At 44.5% G+C, this 23,748-nt stretch overlaps 1 protein-coding gene across 1 annotated transcript in view; it reads right to left on the bottom strand.

Annotated features, from left to right (window-relative positions):
* Positions 1–6,924: 6,924 nt before the first annotated feature.
* The window catches only part of Gxylt2 (glucoside xylosyltransferase 2), an 86,204-nt gene continuing 69,380 nt past the window's right edge, over positions 6,925–23,748 (bottom strand). Inside the window, exons 6-7 of the mRNA XM_021639500.2 lie at positions 18,337–18,509; positions 6,925–12,123 (exon numbers count right to left, since the gene is read on the bottom strand). Of these exons, the coding sequence (XP_021495175.1) occupies positions 11,941–12,123; positions 18,337–18,509 (356 nt within the window). The 3' untranslated portion in view covers positions 6,925–11,940. The remainder of the gene's footprint in view (positions 12,124–18,336; positions 18,510–23,748) is intronic.

Raw genomic sequence — 23,748 nt, 5'->3', positions numbered from 1 at the left:
TTTTCATTCTCTCTGAATCACCCTCTGCTGCTTAGGAGTACACATCTTCATTCTAATTAGCTCGCTAAGAACGATTGAACTGTACTGTTCCATTACGAAGTATCTGATTGGCTGGCTCAGGCCAAGTGTCCATACCACTAAACCTTGGAGCCAAGCTTTTGTACAAATCTGACTGTTGTTGGCCACAAAGGCAGAGAGGCCAGGTAATGGAAATGCTCAGAGAAGGGAGGAGGGTGGTAGAAGTTGGTCAGATTTGAGCACATCTGTAAGCATGTTTCTGCATGGGATAAGCATCTGAATCAGAAGCCTAATGAGAACAGTTGGCCTTCCTAAATGTGGGTTGGCTTTACTCTTCGCCAAAGTGATGGTAACTGCCTCCTGTCTGGGTGGCTCCATCAGGGAGGTGGCTAGTCAAGCGTTCTTGTAGCTCTTAGGCCTTTCAGCCTGCATGATATGAGTCAATGTTCTGACAACATTTATAGGAATTTTCAACCTTTCTCTTCCCCTCCTTCTCATCCTCTCACCCTTTCACACACAGCGTATTCCCCTCTGATGTCTGTGTGTCTGTATGCACCACACTATGAGGCACAGAGTGTGCGTATATAATCCTGGTGCTGCAGAGGTGGAAAGAAAGATTTCTGGGGCTCTCTGGACTCACTGGGTTCCAATGAGAAAACTTGCATCAAAAACAAACAAACAAACAAACAAACAAACAAACAGTCTCTCTGTCCCATATACACTATTTCTGTTTCTTTGGAAAATATCAGATACATAATAAGCATAAAGAAACAGCCAGGAACAGTAGCGCAAGCCTGTAATCCCAGAACTTGGGGAGATAGAGGCAGGTGGATCTCTGTGAGTTTGAGGCCAGCCTGGTCTACAAAGTGAGCCCAAGACAACCAAAGCTACACAGAGAAACCCTGTCTCAAAAAACAAACAAAAACGAACAAACAAAAAACAAAAAAGAAACATATACACTATCAGTAACAATGTAATAAAATTGAATGTTCTTCTGGTCTAAAATCTGACGTCTGGGTTTAACTCCCAGTTCCCACTTCCTGATTGTTGGGAACTCAGGTAAATCATTAATGTCTAAAATACCTGTTTCTTCAGCTATGACCTGAAGCTAACAGAGGTGACTTAACCAGGGAAGCCAGCGACTTGCCTCAATGACTAAGACCTGGTGTTTTCACTTAGGCTGACAAAAATATCTGTAAGTTTGCTACCTTTGTCTTTTGAATAATTTCAAATGTAGAGTCACAACATTAATATAGAAACACTTTCTCTGAGCTGCTTGATACTAACTAAGGTGCTGAAAAGGTAGCCACAAGCTCCTGAAAACCTTAGTGTAAATTCCTGCCACAAGGACAACCTCATTCCTATTCATTTTATCAAGAAATGGGCACAGATATACTACCTCTGTCTGACACAGAGTCCTTTTTAAGAATGGACCCAGTTCAGCATCACTGAGGAGTGCCCGGCAGGAATGGCATGAAAAGATGTGTTCTCTTTCCACCCCATTGCATGGTTACTGCTAAGTGTGCTCCATCATTAAAGACAGTCACTTTAATCATGTCAACAAGAGAGTATGTCAGATTTCTCCTGCGTGCATTCCCTTGTTTTCTGTAAACTGCAATGACAATGTATTACTAACTCAGTTGCTTAAACTAATGGAAATGTATCCTTCTGCAGCTCTGGAGACGGGGGTCTGAAGTCAAGGCGCAGGGTTGCTGACTCCTCTGAAAGCTCTCCTGACAGTTCAGGTCCTGTCTCCTGTTCTGCCAAACATTGTCTGTCTCTGTCGGGTCTCTATCATTTCTCGCTGTCTCTGTGTCTGTCTGACTCTCTGATTCTCTCGCTCATTTTTCTTAAAGATTTATTTATTATGTGTACAGTGCTCTGTGTGCATAAATGCCTGCTTGTCAGAAGAGAACATTAGATCACATTATAGACGGTTGTGACCCACCAGCTGGGAATCAAACTCAGGACCTCTGGAAGAGCAGTCAGTGCTCTTAACCTCTGAGTCATCTCTCCAGCCCTTCTCTCTTTCCTGTAGCTCAGGCTAGCCTCAGGCTCTTGTAGGAGAGGATGACCTTGAACTCCTGATTATTCTAATTCCACCTCCAGCTGATTGAGATGATAGCTGTGGGAGCCCACACCTTCCTCCGTTTATGCATGGTTGGGGCCTGAACCCAGGGTTTCATGAACGCAAGCACTTCACCAACTGAGCTATACCCTTACCCCTCTTTTGATTATTTTGGACAGACTTGTGTATCCCAAGCTGGCCTCAGAGTATACTCATAGCCAAGGATCCTTGATCCTTCTGTCACCACTTCCTCACAGGCATTCCCCACCTTGTTTGGCAAACTTTACCCTTGATCTTAAAAAAACAAAACAAAACAAACATTAAAAATATTTTGTATGTGTGTGTGTATAAGAGTAGCATACAAATACCACCAAGTGCCTTGGTGATTAGAGCACAATTTGTGTACATCTGCAATTGTCCGTCCACCACGTGAGCCCTGGGGGGAAGATGGATCTCAGTTTGTCAGGTTTGGCAGCCACAGCGTTTACCTGTTGAGTAATCTCACCAGCCCCACCCTTATTTAGCCTTAAAAGAACACTAACTGGGGGCTGAGGAGAAGGTTCGGTTACTAAAACTAAACTGTTGTGGCCACGGAGGTGGGAAGAGGGCTGGTGGGTGAGGTGTGAGAGGAAAGAGGAGGAGGTGCCGCTAGGCCTGTGGGGCACCCTAAAGAATTACGTCCTCAGCTCCCACAAGGGCCCTAAACTGAAACATTTGCTGAGGTTTTAGTTTAGTTGTGTGTGTATTGTGAATGAGTGCCTGCACCCAGGAGGCCAGGGCATAGAACGGAGCGTCTTTTTTTGACATTCTCTGCCTTTGACTTGAGATGAGGTCTCTCTCACTGAACTGCAAGCTGCGTGCAGACTAGGCCGGCTGGCCAGTGTGCTCAGAAGGCATGACCGTCCTCACCTCCATGCTGGGGTTACAGCACAGGCAACCACGCCTGGCTTTTGTCATGAGTGTTGGGAAATTTGATTTTAGGTCCTTGTAGTTGCCGAGCCAAGACTCTTAGCCACCAAACTGTCGCTATCCCCTACAGCAGAACAGGTTTTTGTGCTGATTGTGTGGTTGTTTGTTTTTTAGACAAGATCTAACCTTGTATCCTGGTTGCCCTGGAACTCACTCAGTAGAACAGGCTGGCCTTGAACTCCTGGAGATTTGCTTGCTTCTCCCTCCTGAGTTCTGGGATTAAAAGGCACATGCTCTTATGGGGGGAGATACAAAATGAATAAAGTGTAATTAATAAAAGTTAAATAAAAAAAATTAAAAAAAAAAGGCATGTGCCTCCATGTCTAGTGACAGTGAAATGTTTTATGAACCCAAATGACAGACACTGATTTATGTTTGTCAAAATCCTCAGTGTTCTGGCCAGGCATGGTAGCATACGCCTTTAATCCCAGCACTCAGGGAGGCCGAAACAGGCCCATCTCTGTGTTAAGAGGCCTGCCTGGTGTACAAAGCAAGCCCAGGACAGGCAAGACTACACTGAGAAACCCTGTCTCAATCTCAAACAAACAAACAAATAAAACAAACAAAAACCAAAAAGCAACAACCAAAAATTCCAGAGTGTTCTTGTCTTCTTTTCTCGGACTCAAGCCAGCCTGGATTTACAAATGGTTGTGAGCTGACATGTGGGTGATGAGAATCAGACCCCGGTGCTCTGGAAGAACAACCAGCATTCTTAACCACTGAGCCATCTCTCTGGCCCTCTTAAATCTTGACTTGAAATGTTTTTCCACTGGAACACATCTTAGTTTTGTTAACTAATGCCTCTGTCACCAGGAATGTGAGCGATAGCAAGCCAACATATGGCCTTGCTTGTCTAATGACTGATCGGGTTTCAAATACCCAGCATGCCCAATCTTGAATGATTTCCTTCTTTTTTCATCTTAAATATGCATGGGTGGGGTTTTTCATTTGTTTGCTTCTTTGTCTGTTTGTTTTGGTTCTTTTGCCTGCTCGTATGTCTGTGTGAGGGTGTCAGATCCCCCGAACTGGAGTCACAGACAGTTGTGAGTTTCCTTGTGGGTCTGAAAATTGAACCTGGGGCTTCTGAAAGAGCTGCCAGCGCTCTTAACTGCTGAGCCATCTCTCCAGCACCTGGTATGATTCCTTAATTTTTTCTTTTAACTCTGTATTCTTGAAATGATTCCTAATAATAACTTAAATGAAAAAATCCCATTTCTGAGCAAGTGAGATGCCTCAGCATGTAAGGGCACTTGCTGTTAAACCTGATGGCTTGAATTTGATCTCTGGGACCCATATGGCAGAAGGAGAAAATGGAATCCTACCAGTTTACCTCTAATGTCTACAAAATAAACCTTTGAAAAAGAATCCGATTTTTGCCTGGTGGTGGTGGTCCATGCCTTGAATCCCAGCACAGGCCGAGGCAGGTGGATCTCTGTGAGTTTGAAGCCAGCCTGGTCTACAGAGTGAGCTCCAGGACAGCCAGAGCTACACAGAGACATCCTGTCTCAGAAAAACAAAAATTCAAATTTCTAACACAGCATATACTCCTTTGTCATTTAACCCAGCATGGAGATCCCCGAGAGCGGGAATATTATTGTTTTGATAAGCCCAACATATCCAGTAAGAACAAGTGTTCTCACAAGGCCCTTGTCAGTCACACTTCATGTCATAAATGACACACATACTATAGAAACATGGCAGATACATTTCCACTCTCATGAATTTGCCTGCAATTGTACTGCTGAATTACTCTTGTCCAACAGATCGGGCTTATCACAAGTTCCCTCCAACTGCCCATTTGGTTAGATTATGGAATTATTTCTGGTGAGGGCTTTAGGTGGCCAATAGTTGTTTACCACCCAGGGAAAATGAATATTGTAATAATTTTAAAACAAACATTAGGAGAATAATTGTCGTGATGTTTTTTGGCCTAGCTTGGCAGTGTCATTTTTCCTCTGGACATGAAGACAATGTGTTTCTACAGATGGAAAGATGCTATTGAAATGACATGAAAATTTTATGGCTGGGTTCCTAGAAGAATGTCCAATTGTTTGCAATAAAATATTCATGACAAAAGCACTGTGAAAGAGATACATTTCCCTTGGCATCATCTGAGCCGTTGAATATACACAGATTTTTTTTGGGGGGAAGGGTAGGGTGGGTACCTTTTCACTTTCATGAGCCAATCCATGTTTATATTCTGTATCTCTTCGTCTCTTATCTGTCTGTCTCTGTATTTCTCTGTTTCACACACACACACACACACACACACACACACACACACCCCTGACAGGGTCTCACTACAGAAGTCAAGCTAGTTTCCTACACCTGATCATCCAACTTCAGCCTCCTGAGTGCTGGAATTACAAGCATGCACTGTGGTGCCTGGCTTAGAACCATTAATTTTTTTTAACCATTATTATTTTTTCCTATCTATCATAAAGGCTTGCTTTCTTTCCTTCTTTTCTTTTCCTCCTTCCTCTCCCCTTCCTTTCTTTTTTATTTGGGGGGCCTGGTTTGGGGATTGAACCAAGGAAATGCATGCTAGGAAAGTGTCCTACCCTTAATTACATCTCTGCTTTCAAGAAGCACCATATTTAATGTAGCTTCCAAATCTTTCGAAGGATACCTTGGGGAGACATGCAAGACTTGTTCCACAGTCAAGACTTCCACTTCCTTTCTAGTTGTATAAAGCCATAAGGCATAAGTTCTCAACTTGTGGGTTGCAACCCCTTTGGGGATCAAATATCAGATCTTTACATTATGATTCATAACAGTAGCAAAATTACAGTTATGAAGCAGCAATGGAGTAATTTGATGATTGGGGCTCACCACAACATGAGGAACTACATTAAGGGTCATAGCATCCGGAAGGTTGAGAACCACTGCCAGGGAAACACACACACACACACACACACACACACACACACACGAAAACATTCACTCATTCAATATACACTAAGAACAATATATGTATCGCTGTGGTCCTTCATGTGAGATGAACGTAAGTCGGCACCCCACCCGGTGCTGCATAGGTGAGGGCCAAGGCAGACAAGCTTTGTTTGAATTTAGGTTGGTACAGTCCAAATGGGCTTATTGTACCACAAGTTCCTGCTTAGGTAGGCAGGTCCCTGGTGACAACAGTAGCTGGTGTGGGCATATAAACTGTTTATCATGCCTATCAAACATTTAATGTATATTTCTTCAGTTATTCCTCAGCATGTTACAGGAGGAGACTGACAGCACATTCCCATAACACAGAGGGCTAGTGAGGTGGGGAAGGTTCTGTTCTACCAGACAAAGGTGGCCGTAGGACTTAAATTTGATTTTGAGGAGTTGAAGAGATAGCTCCCCTATTAAGAACAGGTACTGCTCTTGGAGAATACTGCGTTTGGCTCCCGCTGGGAAACATATGCTCACAGCAGCATATAGCTCCGGCTTCATGGGTTTCAACACCCTCTTCTGGCTTCCTTGGGTACTGCACTTATATGCACATACTTACATCTGTATACACACATACCCATAATTAAACTTAAAAAAAAAAAACACAGCGTAGTCTTAAATATGAGGAGAAAATCAAGTAGATGAACTGATCATTTTGTGCTGATTTTAAAAAGAGGTGCTAGGAAAAATATTTCTATCAGCTTGAAACCTTTGAAGCAGTTATTTTTGTATGTGCTGTGGCCAACAAGTCAAGCACGATTTTCCTAAACACAACAAGTGATTATGGAGAGCTTTTTCACACTCTCCAAATTCTCCTTATTCTTCCTTGGACGGAGAAGACTACTAGAAACAAATAACTTATTATGACACTATCATAAGCAAGGTAAAAAAATTTTAATGATTTTTTAAAAAATAAACTATGCTACGTATTAAATACTCTTTACTAGTTTACATACTTAAGATACACTTTTAGGCTTAAAATTTTATAAAGAGAAACATACATACACACATACATAATTCAAAAGTAATACAAATACATATTTAAAGCTTTTAAGTTTAAAAAAAAGGTAAAACAGGAGGTGACATTTAAAAAGATGAGACAATCATTTCATCTTGGTACTTGCCTCCCAGTTTACGCTCTGTAATAGTTCCTTTTCTTTGGATTATTCTTTTTAATGCATTTCTTTGCAAACAAAATTACAGCAACAAAAACATCAATGTTTTCTGATAACAACGACGATGTCCCACCCCACATGCAAGGACTCTTTAGGAGCTCCGAACAATGGACATGCTTTTTCAATGACAATGGAAACGTCAGCCCAGTGAAGCAAGCACTGCGCCTGGTTCTCATGTGCCCACATACATGGTGACACACACAAAAGTTCTATATTGGAGATTCAAGAGGATATTTCCAGTTTTGACCTGTGTAAAACAAAAACTAGAACAAAGCACTTTCTCTTTTGCTGGAGAAATCTTGTCAGAGGTAAATGCCAGCAAGGGTTATTGTGTAATGAATGACCTAAGGGTTAACTGTGCGTAATTCTTCAACTCACAGGTACAGTAAAAGTTGGCGTCTCTTTTGAAGGGTATACGATATGTGTGGATGAGTGTGTGCAGGTGTTAGCCTTTTAAAATGTCTGAAACAGTCCCATCATGAAAGATTGGCTCTAAGGTCTAGTTAGAGCTCTCTTCTAGCTACACGGGGGGGGGGGGTGTCCCCAAGTTCTGTCACTTGGGTCACTAAAGCCCAGGTTCCTGTGCTACCCACAAGTTTCTATCACAGGCGGAATGGAGAAGGCAAAAACAAAAAAATATAAAAATGCAGCAGGAAACAAAAGCAGAAGAGTTACCTGCCACTCTTTTAAATGACACTATTACACTCAGTGAGTTTCTGAATGTGATCAAGAAATGATGTCCATTTGAGTTCACTGAGCATACAGCATTTATTCTTTGAGTAAATGTCAAATGTATTTCCTATAATTTTACAGTTATGTGGCTGGTGTCCTGTCTGACATTCAGAGTCACTACTTTATGATCAATCACGGTAACTTTTCGTTTTTTCTCAGACAGGTGTGTGTGTGTGTGTGTGTGTATGTGCGTTTGGTTTTGTTTTTGAGAAAGGGTCTCACTATGTAGCCCTCCCTGGCCTGGAACTCACTCTGTAACCCCGGCTGGCCTCCAAGTTAGAGATCCACTTGCCTCTGTCTCCCAAGTGCTGGGATTAAAGGCATGTGTCATGCTTGAATGTTTTTACATTTTTAAAATTATAGGTACTGGGCATTTTGTTTGCATGTGTGTCTGTGCTTCACGTGCAGGCCTTTTATCCTAAGAAGCCACAGAAGGGCATTAGATCCCTCTGGAACTGGAGTGACAGATGGTTGTAAACCACCATGCAGGTGTTAGGAATTAAACCCTGATCCCTTGAAAAGAGCAGCAGTCAGTGCTCATAACAGCTGATCCATCTCCCCAGTCTCCCCTCCACCTTTTTTTTTTTTTTTTAAGGCCTGGATCAGCTGGTACTCACCATGTAGTCCAGGCTGGCCCTAACTCGCAGCTGTCTTCCTAAATTCTGGGATTGCAGATAAGAGCCACCATGCCCAGAGCTGTGGCTGTGAATTGTAATTTGATTATGCTTTTTTTTTTTTTTAACTTTTGCTTATGGACACTACCAATTCAATCTGAGATACTGACTCCAGAAGTGTGCAAATGCTCATTTCAGAAGCAGACAGTGAAAAGTGCAGGGGGCTCACGCGAGGCACAGCACTGAGCACGAACTCCAAACGTCACAAAAGACTGAAGTTCAGAGCGTGTACCCCAGTGCTAAAATGTCAAAGTCAAGGAGACACTCAAGTTGATTCTGTAGACGGGACACCTTCAAGTATTAGAATTTTCATGGAAGTCACAATTTCTCAGATTTACATTGGAAATAAACAGCAAGAGGTAATGTCAAGGCTTTCTACAAACCCTGCCAGTGCAGCCTCGCTTCTGACGCAGGCAAAAGCATGGTCACCGCTATAAGAGTGCTCTGACACTCTACACAGAACTCCACAGCTACATCTGTGAAGCAGGTTATTGTTATTATTTTTTTTAATGAGAAGAAAGAGGAGGCAGGAGAGGGGCGGGGTGGTGGTCTGAATCAGAACATCCCCCATAGGCTCATATATTTGCATGCTTAGCCCCTAGCTGGTGGAGGCCTGTCCTCGTTGGAGTGTGCCCTCAATTAAATGCTTTCTTTTAAGAGAGTTGCCTCGGTCAGGGCGTCTCTTCACAGCAATAGAAACACGATAAGACAAGAGGCGAGAGAGGAGGAGGAGAAGAAAAAAAAGGGCAGAACAGGAGGAGATGAGAGAACCAGCATTCACCCTTCCCGGCATAGATTCAGGGCCGCCTAAGGAGCTGAAAGGCAGCCGGTAGCTTCCTACCACAGATCACGTGTTTTAGAAGTTCATTGAATAAATGTGTGTGGCTCTCAGATTTCAAAGGTGTTTGCCAGGAAATACCAAGGGCGGGGAAAACCCTGCCCATCCTAATACCTTAGTATAGAAAATAATTGCTGGGTGGTGGCACACACCTTTAATCCCAGCCCTGGGGAGGCAGAGGCAGGTGGATCTCTGTGAGTTGGAGGCCAGCCTGGTCTACTACTGGTCCAGGATAGTCAGAGTTTGTTACAGAGAGAAACCCTGTACATTCTGGCTCCATCACTAAAAACCCAGTTTGTTGTTATTTACCCCACTTCCCCTGTGCCCACAGCCGGAAAGACCCAAAATAAGATGTCCTGTCTGCTAGTGAGAACACGAAATGGTAGTAAAAAGAACGAGAGTAACGCATCACAGGGTGATTCCCCTAACTACAGCAGGTGGCAGGCACAAAGAGAGAATGGCCTTAACCATTTCAGCTTTACAACTGTGACTGTCACACACCAACTGCCACCCCAGTGCTCCGCTGTAGTGCTGAGGCTTCCTACCACCTCTTCAGGATGAGACATTTCCCCTCCTACTTCTCTAGGCTGCAGGAAACATCAAAAATGTCACCTATGCAAAAGTCATTTGAGATAAATAAAGCATTATGCAAAATGTCCCTTCGCTGACAGCCAACCTTGAGAGCAACTAGGGATTAAGTCTGATCCCTCTCGGGGGCAGGATAAGAGCTTCCTCTCCTATAGCGAGGTGCTAGGATTGTAAAGCCTCTAAGCTAAGAGCTGGCTAAGCACAGTGAAAAAGAAAAGAAAAACAGAGATCTGAGGCTGCTAGGAATTGCATTTTTCTTGCCAATGAAATTATCAAAAATATTTACTTTGAGCAAATTAAATCTGAAACTGGAGCTGGGTGTGGTGGCACACACCTGCAAATCCAGGGCTGACTTGGAAGTGGAGGCAGGCAGGTTGTAAAACCCTGTCTTAAAAATGTAAAACAAAACAAAAGGGCTCAGTCGTTAAGAGCACTTGCTGCTCTTGCAGGGAATCCAAGCTCAGTGGCCAGCGCCTAAGTCAGGGGCCTCACTTGTAACTCAAGCCCAAGAGGATTAACTCCTTCATCTTCTGGTCTCCATCAGCACCTGCACTCACATGCCCATACACAAACACAGACGCAGACAGACACAGACACACAAACATAGTTAAAAATACAATTAAAACAACGAAAACCAAACAAACATCTGAATTGTCCTTTGATTTCTGCCCGCTGCCCAGTAGTCTAGTCAAGTGCTTTTGTCTGTGGAGAAACTCATACTTCTTTGCTAAAGAGATCCCTTGGGCTTTCTTTCAGAAGTTTTTGTTGCATAGAGATTTCTCATGATTGAGCCCTCCATGGAGCTCAGCAATCTTTCTGAGATGCACTCTCAGACACATGCTTCATCTTGAAACGCAGCCCAATTAGCTGGTCTGAAAGCCTCTCTCCGACACGGCAGTGCCTGTAATTATCTCGTCTGACTTTTTAGTCTCCTCTATGAAAGCTCAGCATAGAGGCTGGTCTTTACTGAGGTTGCACATTTGAAACGCGTTACAGTGGGAAATGCAGAAGTCAGTGGGGGTTTTAAGGAGTCTGGAAGGAAATGCATTAAAATGGGCACAACCTTTTCAAGTGGTTGGTAGGATTATGTCCAATCTAACCTTGATTGTGGTTCACTGACCTATACTCTCTCCGAGTTTGCCTGTCTCATAACATATATTATTATTTTTTAATTTCTAAAAAGTTTATAATTTTATTTTCTGTGTAAGGTATTTTGCCTGCATGTATATCTGTACACACTACTTATGTGCCTAGTGACTGTGATGGACAGAAGAGAGCACTGGATCCCTGGACCTGGAGTTACAGATGGTTGTGAACCATTACATTACGTAGGTGCTGGAGATGAAGCCCAGGTCAGTGCTCTCAACTACTGAGCCGTCTCATCAGCCTCTATTATTATTAGTTTTTAATATTTCTTTATTCATGGATGTGAGTGTGGGCACACAGGGAGGTCAGGGGTTAACTTGGTAGAATTAATTCTCATCTTCCACCTAGGGAACTGCACGCAGCCCATCAGGCTTGGTGGCAGATGTTTTTATCAGTTGAGCCATCTTGCCAGCCCCAACGGGTATTAGTTTTTAACAGGGTGTGAGAGAGCAAGTTGAATAGGGAGAGTCTCAAGAACACCAGATAATTATGATACCTGCATACAGCAACAGGGTCTCATATTTGAAGGCTAGAAAAAGTTTCCTTTCCTCTCTCACCCCACTGGAACAATATTAAGTTCATGATAAAAACTCTTTTTTAAAGATAAATAGGATTTCAGAAGAAAATAAAGGAAAGCTCATTCTCTTTCAGGAATAACTAACTCAGCAACATATAACCTCGACAGTCACAGAGCACCATTAAATATTCACACACACACAAATGTCCAGACAGCATAAGGATCCGTGCCCTTGCTAGCAGACCCCAGGCTGACTTAGGGCAAGAGGACACTCAGCTCATGGAGTTGGGGCCCATGTGGATGATGACGTGCTTCTCGTAAGCCCTTCTCATCGTTTTCTCGATCTGTTTGAGAAAAACCTGGGGGATCCGTCCACACAGGGTGTGCACTGTCTCCAGAAACTTCAGCTGTAGAGGGTAGTACATGGATTGAAAGAGATTGTCCTGAAAGGGAAACTGAAAGATGACAAAGAAGAAAGACAGAAAACGCTTGTTATTCAAGTGATGTGTAAAACACAAAACACTCTTATTAAAACACACAACACAATGTCAGGTTACTAAGTTTTGACCCAGGGGGACAGCCCCATGGGATCATATAGCTCTCCGGCCCTTCAATACATACACATATGTATATGTGTATATATGTATATGTATGTATATAAAATTCCATATGTATACACACTATATACATAAATATCTATGTATATTGTGTATATCACTCTGAGTAGAACACAAGCCTAAAGCAGAGAATCACTTGACATCTACAACAAAACACTGAATTTATTTATTATTTTTCAACAAGTTTATTATTATTATATGATTATGCATGAATGTACATGCCCTACCTGCATGCTTAGTACCCACATTGGTCAGAGGAGGATACTAGATTCCCTGACACTAGAATTACAGTTATGAGCCACTATGTGGGTGCTGGGATTCAAACCAGAGTCCTCTGCAAGAGCAGCAACTGCTTTTGAGTCACATCTCTACCCCTAATCAATTGATTAATTAGCCAATCAAGAAACGTAAGGCCATGTCTACAGGGCCTACAGAGGGCCAAGAGTTCGGCAGCAATTGCAAGTTCAACGTACTGGCAACATATTGTGGGCGCCAGGCTGCGGATGTGGTTCACTAGCAGAGCACTTGCTTGGCACTTTAAGTCCTGGGTTTGATCCACAGCACAGGGTCGGGCATGGAAAGCTGGGGGAAAAGGAATCAAGAGGCCAAATGCCGGTGCTAATTTTGAGTTTTTAAAAAATTCACTCAGTATTGAACATTTGAAGATTTGACTTGTTTAATGTCTCTTATTTTCCCGTGGGATACACGACTGAGCAGTGTTTTCCAAAATAAACCTTTTGGGCTGCTTAGAAACTAGCATGTGCCAAGCTTTATCATCATCCTATTGAAAGAGAAAGGGCAGCTGGTAGATCAAGTCAGAGTTGAAAAGCCTAGGGAGAAAAGAGGGAGGAGCTGAAAGGTGAACTGGCAGGCCAGTCTAGCCCCAAAGCAGAGTGGATGGGTATCTGCTTTCTTAGAACAAGTCCCCTAGTCTTTCAAGGTCATCAGAAACATTGCCTCAGCGTGTGGGTTGGCAAGGTGATGAGGTCGTTTGAAAATGAGCAGCTCCAGCTCAGGTTTGGGACACTGTTGCTCTCTCCCACAGCCCTCAGCCAGACAGTCCTAAGTCTCCCGGAGTCTATCTTCACAGCCCTTCCCCCTACCTTTCCACTTCCACACACATTCCTGATAGCTTAACTCTCAGCTGTATGGCTGCTATCAACCCCAACAGTCCACTCCACCCCCACCCCCTTGCCTCCCTCTTGCAAATCTGCAATTAGTTGACATAAGCCACCATAAATCATAGCTGTCACTTTTCTGCCCAGACTTCTCACTACAGTCTAAATCCTATTTCAAAAGCTCTGGGTGATCTTCGGCCCTGCCTCATCTTCTTCCCTCCCATTATCTCTCCATGACAGTTGAGGTGACTTTCCTCAAGTGCTCTGGGTACACAGACTTCATTCCCACCTGGTTATATCATCTGGTTGATTATATCTTTCCTGATTACATCTTCCAATCTACAGGATCTTCCCTGGGTTTCCCTATGAATGCCCCCATCTGAGCGAGTCCCAGGCCGACACAGGCTTTCCCGGAGAAGCTGGCTGGTGAAACATCCTTCTCCATTCCCACCTCCCCGTTCCTCTTAGAACTTTGACACTTTTCACTTCAGATAGATCATTTTTGTTAAGAAAAACTTTTATAATATCTGGCTTCCTCTACTAAAACAGAAATTTCATTTGTTTGTTTGTTTTCTGAGACAGGGTTTCTTTGTAGAGCCCTGGCTGTCCTGGAACTCACTTTGTAGACCAGGCTGGCTTCAGAAATTTACCTGCCTCTGCCTCCCAATTGCTCGGATTAAAGGCATGCACCACCACCGCGTTGGTAGAATAGAGATCTTGACCACAGGGTTTGATCTAAACTGCTAGCTTCCAAATTCCAGGCAACTGGAATTATTCCTGCAAAAATGAGGCTTTGTAGATGAAGGAATTACTGAAGAGTAATCTGTCTGATGACTTTTCAGAGGGTCATGATGGGCGCTGTTATACCAGCCCACTACATAAACATAAACACACACACACACACGGTTAGGCTGTGTGTATATGAGAAAGAAAGACAGCAAGCTAGGGAGACAGATGTGAAATGTTTGCCATTAGAACAATGTCTACATTCTGAAGACAACTGCCAGGTGTGTGATTACAGTTTAAAAGCCATCATTTTGTTAATTCTCATAACTGTCTCATTATGAAGATAATACTTTTCTTAAAGTATGTGTGTGTGTGTGTGTGCCACACGTGTGGGCATGCCCACAGAAGCCAGAAGAGGTTGTTAGATCCTATACAGTTGGAGTTATGGGTAGATGTGAGCCATCTTTCATGGATGCTGAGAACAGAACTCTGGTCTTGTGGAAGAGCAAATGCTCTTAACCTCTGAGCCATTTCTCCTGGAAGGTAACATTATTTATTTGATTTGATATTTTTTATTATTTTTCTTTCATGTGTATTGGTGTTTTGCCTGCGTATAGTCTATGTGAGGGTGTCAGGTCATGGAGTTACAGACAGGTGTGAGCTGCCATGTGGGTGTGGAGAACTGAACCTGGGTCCTCTAGAAAAGCAGCCAGTGTTCTCTAACTGCTGAGCCTGTCTCCAGCTCCTTATTATCTTCATTTTATGATGAGGAAATCAACTGAGGCTCAGCAAGGCAACAGCAGTTAATGGCTAATCAGAAGGTGACAGAACTGGGGTTTGAGCCCAGGTCTGCCCAGGCAGAAAGCCAGCTCTGATCCTTTACTGTATGATGAGAACAGCACGGCCCAGTAGCAGGAGGTCGGCATAGGGGAACACAGCTTTACAATGGAGTGTGTTCACTCCCCTGTTGATCTGGAGCTAGCGGCTGTCCCGATAGAAATGCCTGAATGAAAACTGTCTTTTGAGGCCAAGCCATGGAACTCCTTGGAGCGATTATGCAGAACTGTTTAAGAAGCAAAGTCTTTCTGATCCCCTGTGAGAACACACCAGATGAGTCATACGTCAGCCACAATTGCTCAACCCCAGAGCAGGGCCAGATCACAAGGGAAAGTGGAGAGGACTCCAGTGAGCCTCCACGGCTGCACGCTTTCATGACTTCCACTCGTGCTGGGGGATGGGTTTCCCCTTGAGTCATTGCTTGAGAAACCAAGTGTGAGAATGTTGCTGAGTGCATAACAGATTGTGTAATTTTATCCCTTGCCCTTTGAAAACTAAACAGCAGGAAAGAGGAGAAGAGGTACTCAGAGGCATGTTAAGGGATCCCCTGTGGGGAGGACAGCCCTGGGATTTCCAGAACTGAAACTCTTTAGTAAAATGCTCATCTTCTGACACACAGAGGTGTATTACAGGCAAGGGGATGGCTCGGTGGGTCCCAAAGACACATCACTCTGTAGGAAGAGTGCTTGCCACAAAAGGTGGAGACCCATGTTCGGATCCCCAGAAGCCACAAGAAGCCTGCCATGGTAGTACCTGTAATCCCCCTGTGCTCCTATGGTAGGATGGGAGACCCCAGAATTGCAAGAACCAGCTAGCCTGGCACATGAAACCGTGAATGACAAAGAGACCCTGCCTCCACAACGTAGAAGATAGACAACATCCGAGGCTAGTTTCTGACCTCTACACATAGCCGCGGCATGTGTCTATCTGAATGGCAGCAGTGGGTTCGCAGGTCTTCAAGAAGAAGAAGAAGAAGAAAAAAAAAATCTTTAATAAAGTCTGTATCAGGAGACTGGCAAATAGTTCTTGTCAGGGTAGGGGTAGACAGCAAATTCTTTGGGCATGGTGGACCCTACAGTCATAATTAATACTCTCTGCTGTTGGTTTGTCAATGAAGCCAGTGACAGTACATGAATGGAAAAGGTCACTGTGTTCTCCCACAACTTTATAAATGCTGAAACACAAACCTCCCACAGATTCTTCATGTTGGAAAATTCTGCTGATCCCTGCTCCGTGTCTTGGAGGAACAGTTAAGGACAGCACTCCTTACAAGTACTGGCTGTTGGTTTCCTACAGCAGCAAGCTCAATATCAAGGTAAAAGGTAAAAGGCAAAACAGAATGTCCCAAGGGAATAGTTGGCAGAATCCTGAACTGCTGTGTTCAGCTATCTTTTCAAGGAGTAGGCTCAAACTAAATGAGATTCCTCTTCACTGCATGCTAGCATTTTACTTGCTATCATGGGGTATACTTGTCTACATCCTGGGTGGATGCCTGAGATCATGATGAGTACCAAACCCTACAGCCTGGATACCCTGGGGCTACTACATTACTAGTGGGCAGGTAACATACACAGTGTGGATATGTGTACAAAGAGATGGTTCACATCCCTGGCAGGACAGTGCAGGACGGCATCAAATTCCATGTTACACAAACATGAAACAGCAAACGAGTTACAACTTATGAAGCACATAACTCTGGAATTTTCCATGTTATATTTTTGGACCATGGTTAGACATGGTGGCTGAAACCATGCAAAGTAAAACCACGGGGGAGGGCCCGACCGCATGTGAACTTTGAGACCAAACACACGCAGCTACATGATTCATGAGATGCAGGAGTCTTTTCCTCAAGGCCTCTTGGCTATGAGACGATTCCTACCACCTGAGTTGTGTCCACACAACCCTCACATATCCCTTTTGGTGGTAAAAATGGCAGGCATCTCTTTTTGCTTCTTGCTTGCATTAAGTCCATAAGGACTTGGTAGGCTATGTATATCGTTGTGGATATAAACATGTTTTTGTTTTAACCCCACGAGTGGGATGTGGGACTGATTCAGACAGTTCACAGAAGCAAATTATTTGTCTCGTGCAGGCTCTGAGAGGAGCTCTTTGCTAGCTGCAGATAGTTTAAATCGGAGGACTCCGGAGAGAGAATAAATGCCAGAACCCAGAGAGTGTTGAAGAGCTCCAAGAAGGAGGAAGGCTGCTGCTTCCCCCTCCTCCTGGTTGCTGCTGATGCAATGAAACTAGAAGTTGGAGGTCTCTTGAAAGGATGATTGGACTGGCTCCAAAGAATCCGATGGCCCTAACCAGCAGGAAGCAGCTAAGAGGACTGGGGCCTCTCTCTCGCTAACCCTTTCTCTCTCCTACCTGGTGTTGGGGTGTTGGGAGGGACTAGGGTGGAGTAGAGAGAAAGATATAAGAAATGTAAATAAGAGTTTTAAAAAATACTACCCTAACAGCATGTGGCTTAGTTGGTAAAGTGCTTGTATGCAAATTTACAGGCCTGAGTTTGATGCTCAGCATCCATGTAAAAAGCTGTGAGTGTTGGCATACACCTGGAATCCCAGGACTGGGGAGGTACAGACAGATAGGATCCTGGAGTTTGCTGGCCAAACCAGTGTACTCTAGGTTATGTCTCAACATATAAAGTAGAGGGGCTGGAGAAATGGCTCAGTAGTTAAGGGCATTGGCTGCTCTTCTAGAGAACGTGGGCTCAATTCCCAGCACCCCTGTGGTGGCTCACAACCTTCTGTCACTTCAGTTCCAGGAAATCCAACACCCTCTTCTGCCCTCCAAGGCACCAGGCACACATGTGGTACACAGGCATGCATGCAGGCAAAACACCCATACACACACACACACACACACACACACACACACACACACACAAAAGTGAAAAGTAATTGTTGAAAACATCCAGTGTCAACCTCTGGTCCATATGCACACCCCCCCCCCCCCCGCAACACACAAACACACACACACACATACACACACACACACACACATACATACACATGCAAGAGACACAACCATGTGCACACACATACACAGATAAAGAAAAAACAACAACAAAAAACTGCTGCTTTCAGTGTGGCAACTTCTAATTGACCAGCCTGAGACGTGATTGCCTAAGAGCTTGGAGCTGGTAACCAGGCAACATGCTAAGCTTGAACTAAATAAACAATCTCATGTTTGTTGCTTTCTCTTTACCCTGAACTCTTACTCCACGGGATGACAAAAGGCACTGGAGTTCTCTCTGGGAGTGTTTGGCCTTCAAAGTCCCCCCGGACCACGGGCCACAGCACTTGAAGCGCCTCATGCTGGTAAGCAGGTGTCTGCCGCGCAGTGCTCTGAAGGACACACTTACATCCCGGACGGCTTCATAAAGCGCTCGGAAAGTGGGCTGTTTATCATCGTGGTAGACGCCACGGTTGCCATGCAGGACAGACACGCCTTCCCGCTCGGCCTCTTTGCAGTTGCTTCCATACATGCAGTGATCAGGGCGGTAGTTCCACTGGCAGGGGAACACGTAGAGACACTCTGGTGGCAACAGAGGAGGAGAGACACCTACAGTCAATGCTGGCTGTCACCTGTGTGTGTGGCGCTTAAAACTCAGTATTTATAAACCATACTCTGTGCCCAATTTCAATGCTCAGAAGGGTGGCTGTGAGTCCCAGGACAAGTATACCTCGTTTGTTTGAATTCTGAGATCAATGATCGAAGGGGCACCCAGTAGTGATGATGTAGGCAGGTAAACTATATAAAAAACTCCTAAGGAGTTAAACCAAGGTAGGCATCAAATAGACTACAGTCTTGGTTTGCTTCTCTGTTGTTGTGATTAACACCACGACCAAAAGCCAACTTGGGAGAGGAAGGGTTTATTTTATATCAACTTCCAGGTAACAGTGTGTCACCAAGGGAACTCCGAGCAGGAATTCCAGTCAGGAATCTGGAGGAAGACACAGAAGCAGACACCATGGAGGGATGCTGCTTACTGGCTTGCTCTGCATGACTTGCCCAGTTTGATTTCTTATACAATGCTGGACCACTTACCCAGGGGAGGCATTGCTCACAGTGGGTGGAACCCTCCCACATCAATCACTAAACAGGAAATTAATGCCTCCCTGATGTGCCCACAGGCCAATATGATGGGCTTAATTCCTCAACTCTGGTTTTTCCTAGGTAACTCTAATTTGTGTCCAACTGACAAAAAAACTAACCAGCACATTTGAATCTGAACCCCAAATCCTCACTCATGAACAGTGAAATCTGGAACCAGTCATGTATTTCTCTATCCCTCAGTCTCCTCGTCTGTAAAATGGAACGAACAGGATCTCCCTTTTGTGGCTTAGTCAAAATTTAATATCCATCAGGCTGAGGATGAGAAGTTGCTTAACATTCATACAGCCCCAGGTTCAATCCCCAAGAGGAGAAAACCAAATAGGCAGCAAATGTGACACAGGGTGCCGAGCACACAGGACTGCCCAAGAGTGTCAGGAATGAATCATTTCTTTGGAAAGGCTCTGTCAAGTGGAGAAACTCACAAAAGAGGAGCTGAGATTAGAGTTCTCTTCAGATTAAAAAAAAAAAAAAAAAAAAAAACCCAAATACAAAACTTCTGGTGAGGCTCCACTTCCCAATGATACCATGTCCTTCCAAAATGGGCTGGGATTAACTGTCCCAACATACCCACCTAAAGGGAGCATTTCATGTTCAAGCCACGCAGTGACTATCACACACAGTAAACCAACGATCAGCGTTTGTGACATCCCCGCAGACGCAGGGACACTCTTGACCATTTTGTGAGTCACAGGTCTCTCTGAGAACCTGACAGAAGCTTTCGACCCCAAGTGTGGAGAACAACAGCTGGGATGAAACAGACTTAAAAGAATGTTTGACTGTAAGTTCAGGGCCTTGCGCGTCTCCTAAATACCAGCTGAGTGACCCGGTCGCCAAACCTCAGATATGAAATGAAACTCAGGAAGAGATTCAATTTCGATCTCGACAGAACTTCCTGGAGCGAGAAATGCAAAATGCCGTACATATACATGATCACAGGAAGAATCCGTTCCCTGTGTCACCGCACAAGAAGGTTCATTTAAATGCAGGATTTAGCCGGGATGCAATTCTGACAGAAACAAGGCCTTGGAAGATCACATCGAGGAGAGAAAAAAAAAAAAATGGTCTGATGGTGTTAACATTCTGGAGATCAGAATGTGTTTTAGAAGAACGTAAGTCATTTGGGTTTTGTTGGGGAAGGGAGATAGATGAGGAGCTGCCATAAATACAGTGCCTTGGCCTGAAATGATAAAGGCACAGCAATCTGTATTGGGTTGCAGACAACTAAGTGGCCCATAAAATCTGAGGGGAGGCTGAACCAGGACCAGAAGTAGGGCAGCTTAGGGTGGAGACTAATTGACATCAGCTTTTCAGCCCTGCAGCCTGGGTGAACCAGCCGTGGATTCTGCTCTTGGGTTTGCAGGATTTAGAAACCAGGGAATGGATGGTCTGACTGGTTCAGCAGGGAATCACCTGAGGGCAGGGCTCTTGAGATGGGGAAAGAGCAATTCGGTCCAGCAATGGGGACACTGTTACCAAAATAAAGGCAATCAACAGTAGGGAGATAAAGAAATATGATTTGGTCTAGGGGCTAGCTTAGTTGGCAATGTGATTGTGGTAAAAGCTTGAAGGCCTGACTTGATCCCCAGAAACTCAAGTAAAAATAGCCAGGTATGGTAGCATCTTTGCATTCTCAAGCAGAGAAGTCAGGTCCCTGTGGCTCTCTGGCCAGCCAGCCTGGCCCATGTGGTGAGTTTTAGGCCAATGAGAGATCCTGTCCCCCTGAGAAACATGGCTGTCCTTTGGCCTATACACATATGTGCATATGCACCCTTGTACATGCGTACCTCTCTATGTGTGTTCCCATCTTCCCACGACCCCCTCCAAGTACTCAGATGTGTCTGTGTATTTACAGGTTAACTCTGTATGAAGTTACTATTTGAACTGTCCATCTTACAAACAGGAGGAGGAGACCAGCTAAGCAAACATCACTGGGAAGGCTGAATACAGGCCACACAACGAGGCTCAAGCACAATAAATAAATAAATAAAAAATGAAAATTCAAGTCACCCTTTCTTGAATCCCTTGGTCTCACACTTGAGGGATGGAGAGAAAAAAAAATCCCTATTTTCTCCCCCAAAGTTATATAAAAGGTCATTAACTGGTTCTCTAGGGGTGATATCCATTCATGACCTTTAGGAGTCCACACAGTGCCAGGGTCCCCTTGCAGTTCTGATGATTCATACCCAGTGGGTGCTGCGGGTTATGAAACAGTTTGTGCCTGATCATTTTACCTTCACAGAAAGGTGAGCCCGCCACTCAATTTCCGCCCTCCACCAGCAGAACAAAGGCTTGTGCAACATGATACTCATCTTTGGCGGTTGTGGTGCACGCCTGTAATCCCAGAACTCAGCAGGTAGAGGCAGGGCCATGACCTGACAGCCAGTCTCCCCTTCCCTCCCCCTTCGTGTGTGTGTGCTCTTGTGTGCGCGCACACAGGCTGAATGAATGAATGAATGAATGAATGAATGAATGAACTTTATGCCTTCTATACTATAAGTACCTCTGTCTTCTGCTCTATGCTTCTTTCTGTTCCTACTTCCCCTTTCCCTCAGTTCCCTTGCTGTGATTTTGTTCCTCTCTCATTTACTTTACTCTGCCACTCTATTTTCTTAAAGATGTAGTATTTATACAGCATTCTGCCTGCATGTGTGCCTGTGCACCAGAAAAGGGCACCAGATCTCACTACAGATGGTTATGAGCCACCATGTACTTGCTGGGAATTGAACTCAGGACCATTGGAAGATTAGCCAGTGCTCTTAACTTCTGAGCCATCTCTCCAGCCGCCAATCTGTTTTCCTAATCCCATCCATTTAGCCAAGACTTCTGAGGCCTTGCACTGAAGAACAACAACAACAACAAAACAAAAACCACAAACCATGCATTTCTTACATGGACCCTAAAACATCCACGTTTATCTTTTACGCTTCAGGACTCGTGATCTTCCCACCCCACCAGTGCCCAGAAGAGCCTTAATGTGAGGTAACTGAGCTGGTCACAGCACAGCACTCACTACTACTGCCTGGGGCTGGGTGCTTCCATTGCTGTGTTCACTCATTGTAGACAAACACTTTAGGCCAGGGCTCTAGGATCTAAAATAAGTCCATTAATGAGATCTGACCTGTGTGACTATAAGCCCTGCTCCCAGCTCAAGCAACGGAGCTATGCAGTGAGTGAGCAAAACTCTGCTCCTTTGGCCCCTTGCTCCCAGCTCAAGGTTGGTCTTCACAGCCAGGCTACTTCTCTCCCACTGGAATTAAGAACTATGAGAAAACCATCATTATTTGCTGTGGTCTCTCATGGTTGCATTGGCTGGCAATCAGAGCTGGGCAAACAGAGAATTCTGTCAGAGACCCTGGAAGCTCATAAGAAGAAAAGATGCCAGAGCCCAGGGCGCTTCTGAAGTCTCAAGAAATCTTTGCAGTTCTTAGCAGCATTTCAAAGACAGCCCCTGGAAAGCGTGGCTTCACCTGACCCACGTGGCCACCCCTGACACTACAGCTCATTCATTCCACCAGAGTTCCTTTGGGTTTTGGTCAGGTTTGCTTTCTACTAAACTCTGCCCATGACTCAAACTTACCTGTCAAGATATGAGCTCATGGGCTGAAGAGATGGCTCAACCGGTAAAGTGCTTGTCTTGCAAGCAAGAACCTGAGTTTGAGTCCCACACACAGGCACAGCAGCAGCAATTCTAGGGCTAGGGAGACAGACATGGGTTCGGGAGCCTTTGGGTTTGCTGGCCAACTAGACTGTATACTCAAAGGCAAGCTACAGGTTCAAGGAAAGACCCTGCCTCAAAAAAAATTAGATGGCGTGTGACTGAGGAAAACACCCAAAGTCAACCTTTGTCCTCTACATGCATGCACACCCACACATATGCATACATATGAACACACACACTCACATACGCACACACTCATACACTCATTATGTGAGTTCAGCCTTTCATCCTGGAACAGCCACCTTGGCTCACATACCAGGAAATGTCCTGTGGGAGCAGCTGCCTGTACAGCCCCCCTGGGCTTTAGTCCCTCCTGTCAGCCTGTAACCTAGCCAGGCAATTGCATACCCACACACATTTACGATCTAATTATGGCAGGAAGTTTACAACAGTTTTTAGCTAATGGCTTTTAAATACATCCCAGCAAGCAGGTTACTGGCTGCAGGAGACTCTCATCACCCTAACCCTGTAGCCACGTGCTGCATGCTTTACCTACATGGCTCTCTCCACTGCAACCCAATAAGCCTCAACAATAAACATGTTTATCTCCTAGGTTGCTGCCAATATTATCACCCTCTTTTTTTTACAATGCTAAAAGCGACAAGTCTTAAAAAAGAAAAAATACAGGTTGCAGAAACCCACACACAAAATAAGTGAACGGAAAACTTATAGAGGTGGCTGTCCTTAGATGTTCATTAGAGAGAGCTAATGTTTAATACAGTGCCTGGGTAAAGCATAAAATGCAATCAGCCACACAGAGAACAGCGAGTGAGTTCACCTGACACTGACCTGACACCAGAGCTTTTGGTTGCTTTCTAGGCTCTGCTAAGAACCAGGATTTAGGACAACTTCCTAACTATGTCACAGTATCTTTGGCTCCGTGGGCCTCAGAAGGAGGTATCCAGGCCATCAAACCAAGCTGGGGTTAGCCCCAACTAA

Source organism: Meriones unguiculatus, chromosome 5 (assembly GCF_030254825.1).
Source record: "Meriones unguiculatus strain TT.TT164.6M chromosome 5, Bangor_MerUng_6.1, whole genome shotgun sequence".
Lineage (NCBI taxonomy): Eukaryota > Metazoa > Chordata > Mammalia > Rodentia > Muridae > Meriones > Meriones unguiculatus.
The sequence above is the reverse complement of the archived record's forward strand: the minus strand, read 5'-3'. Positions and strand labels throughout refer to the sequence as shown.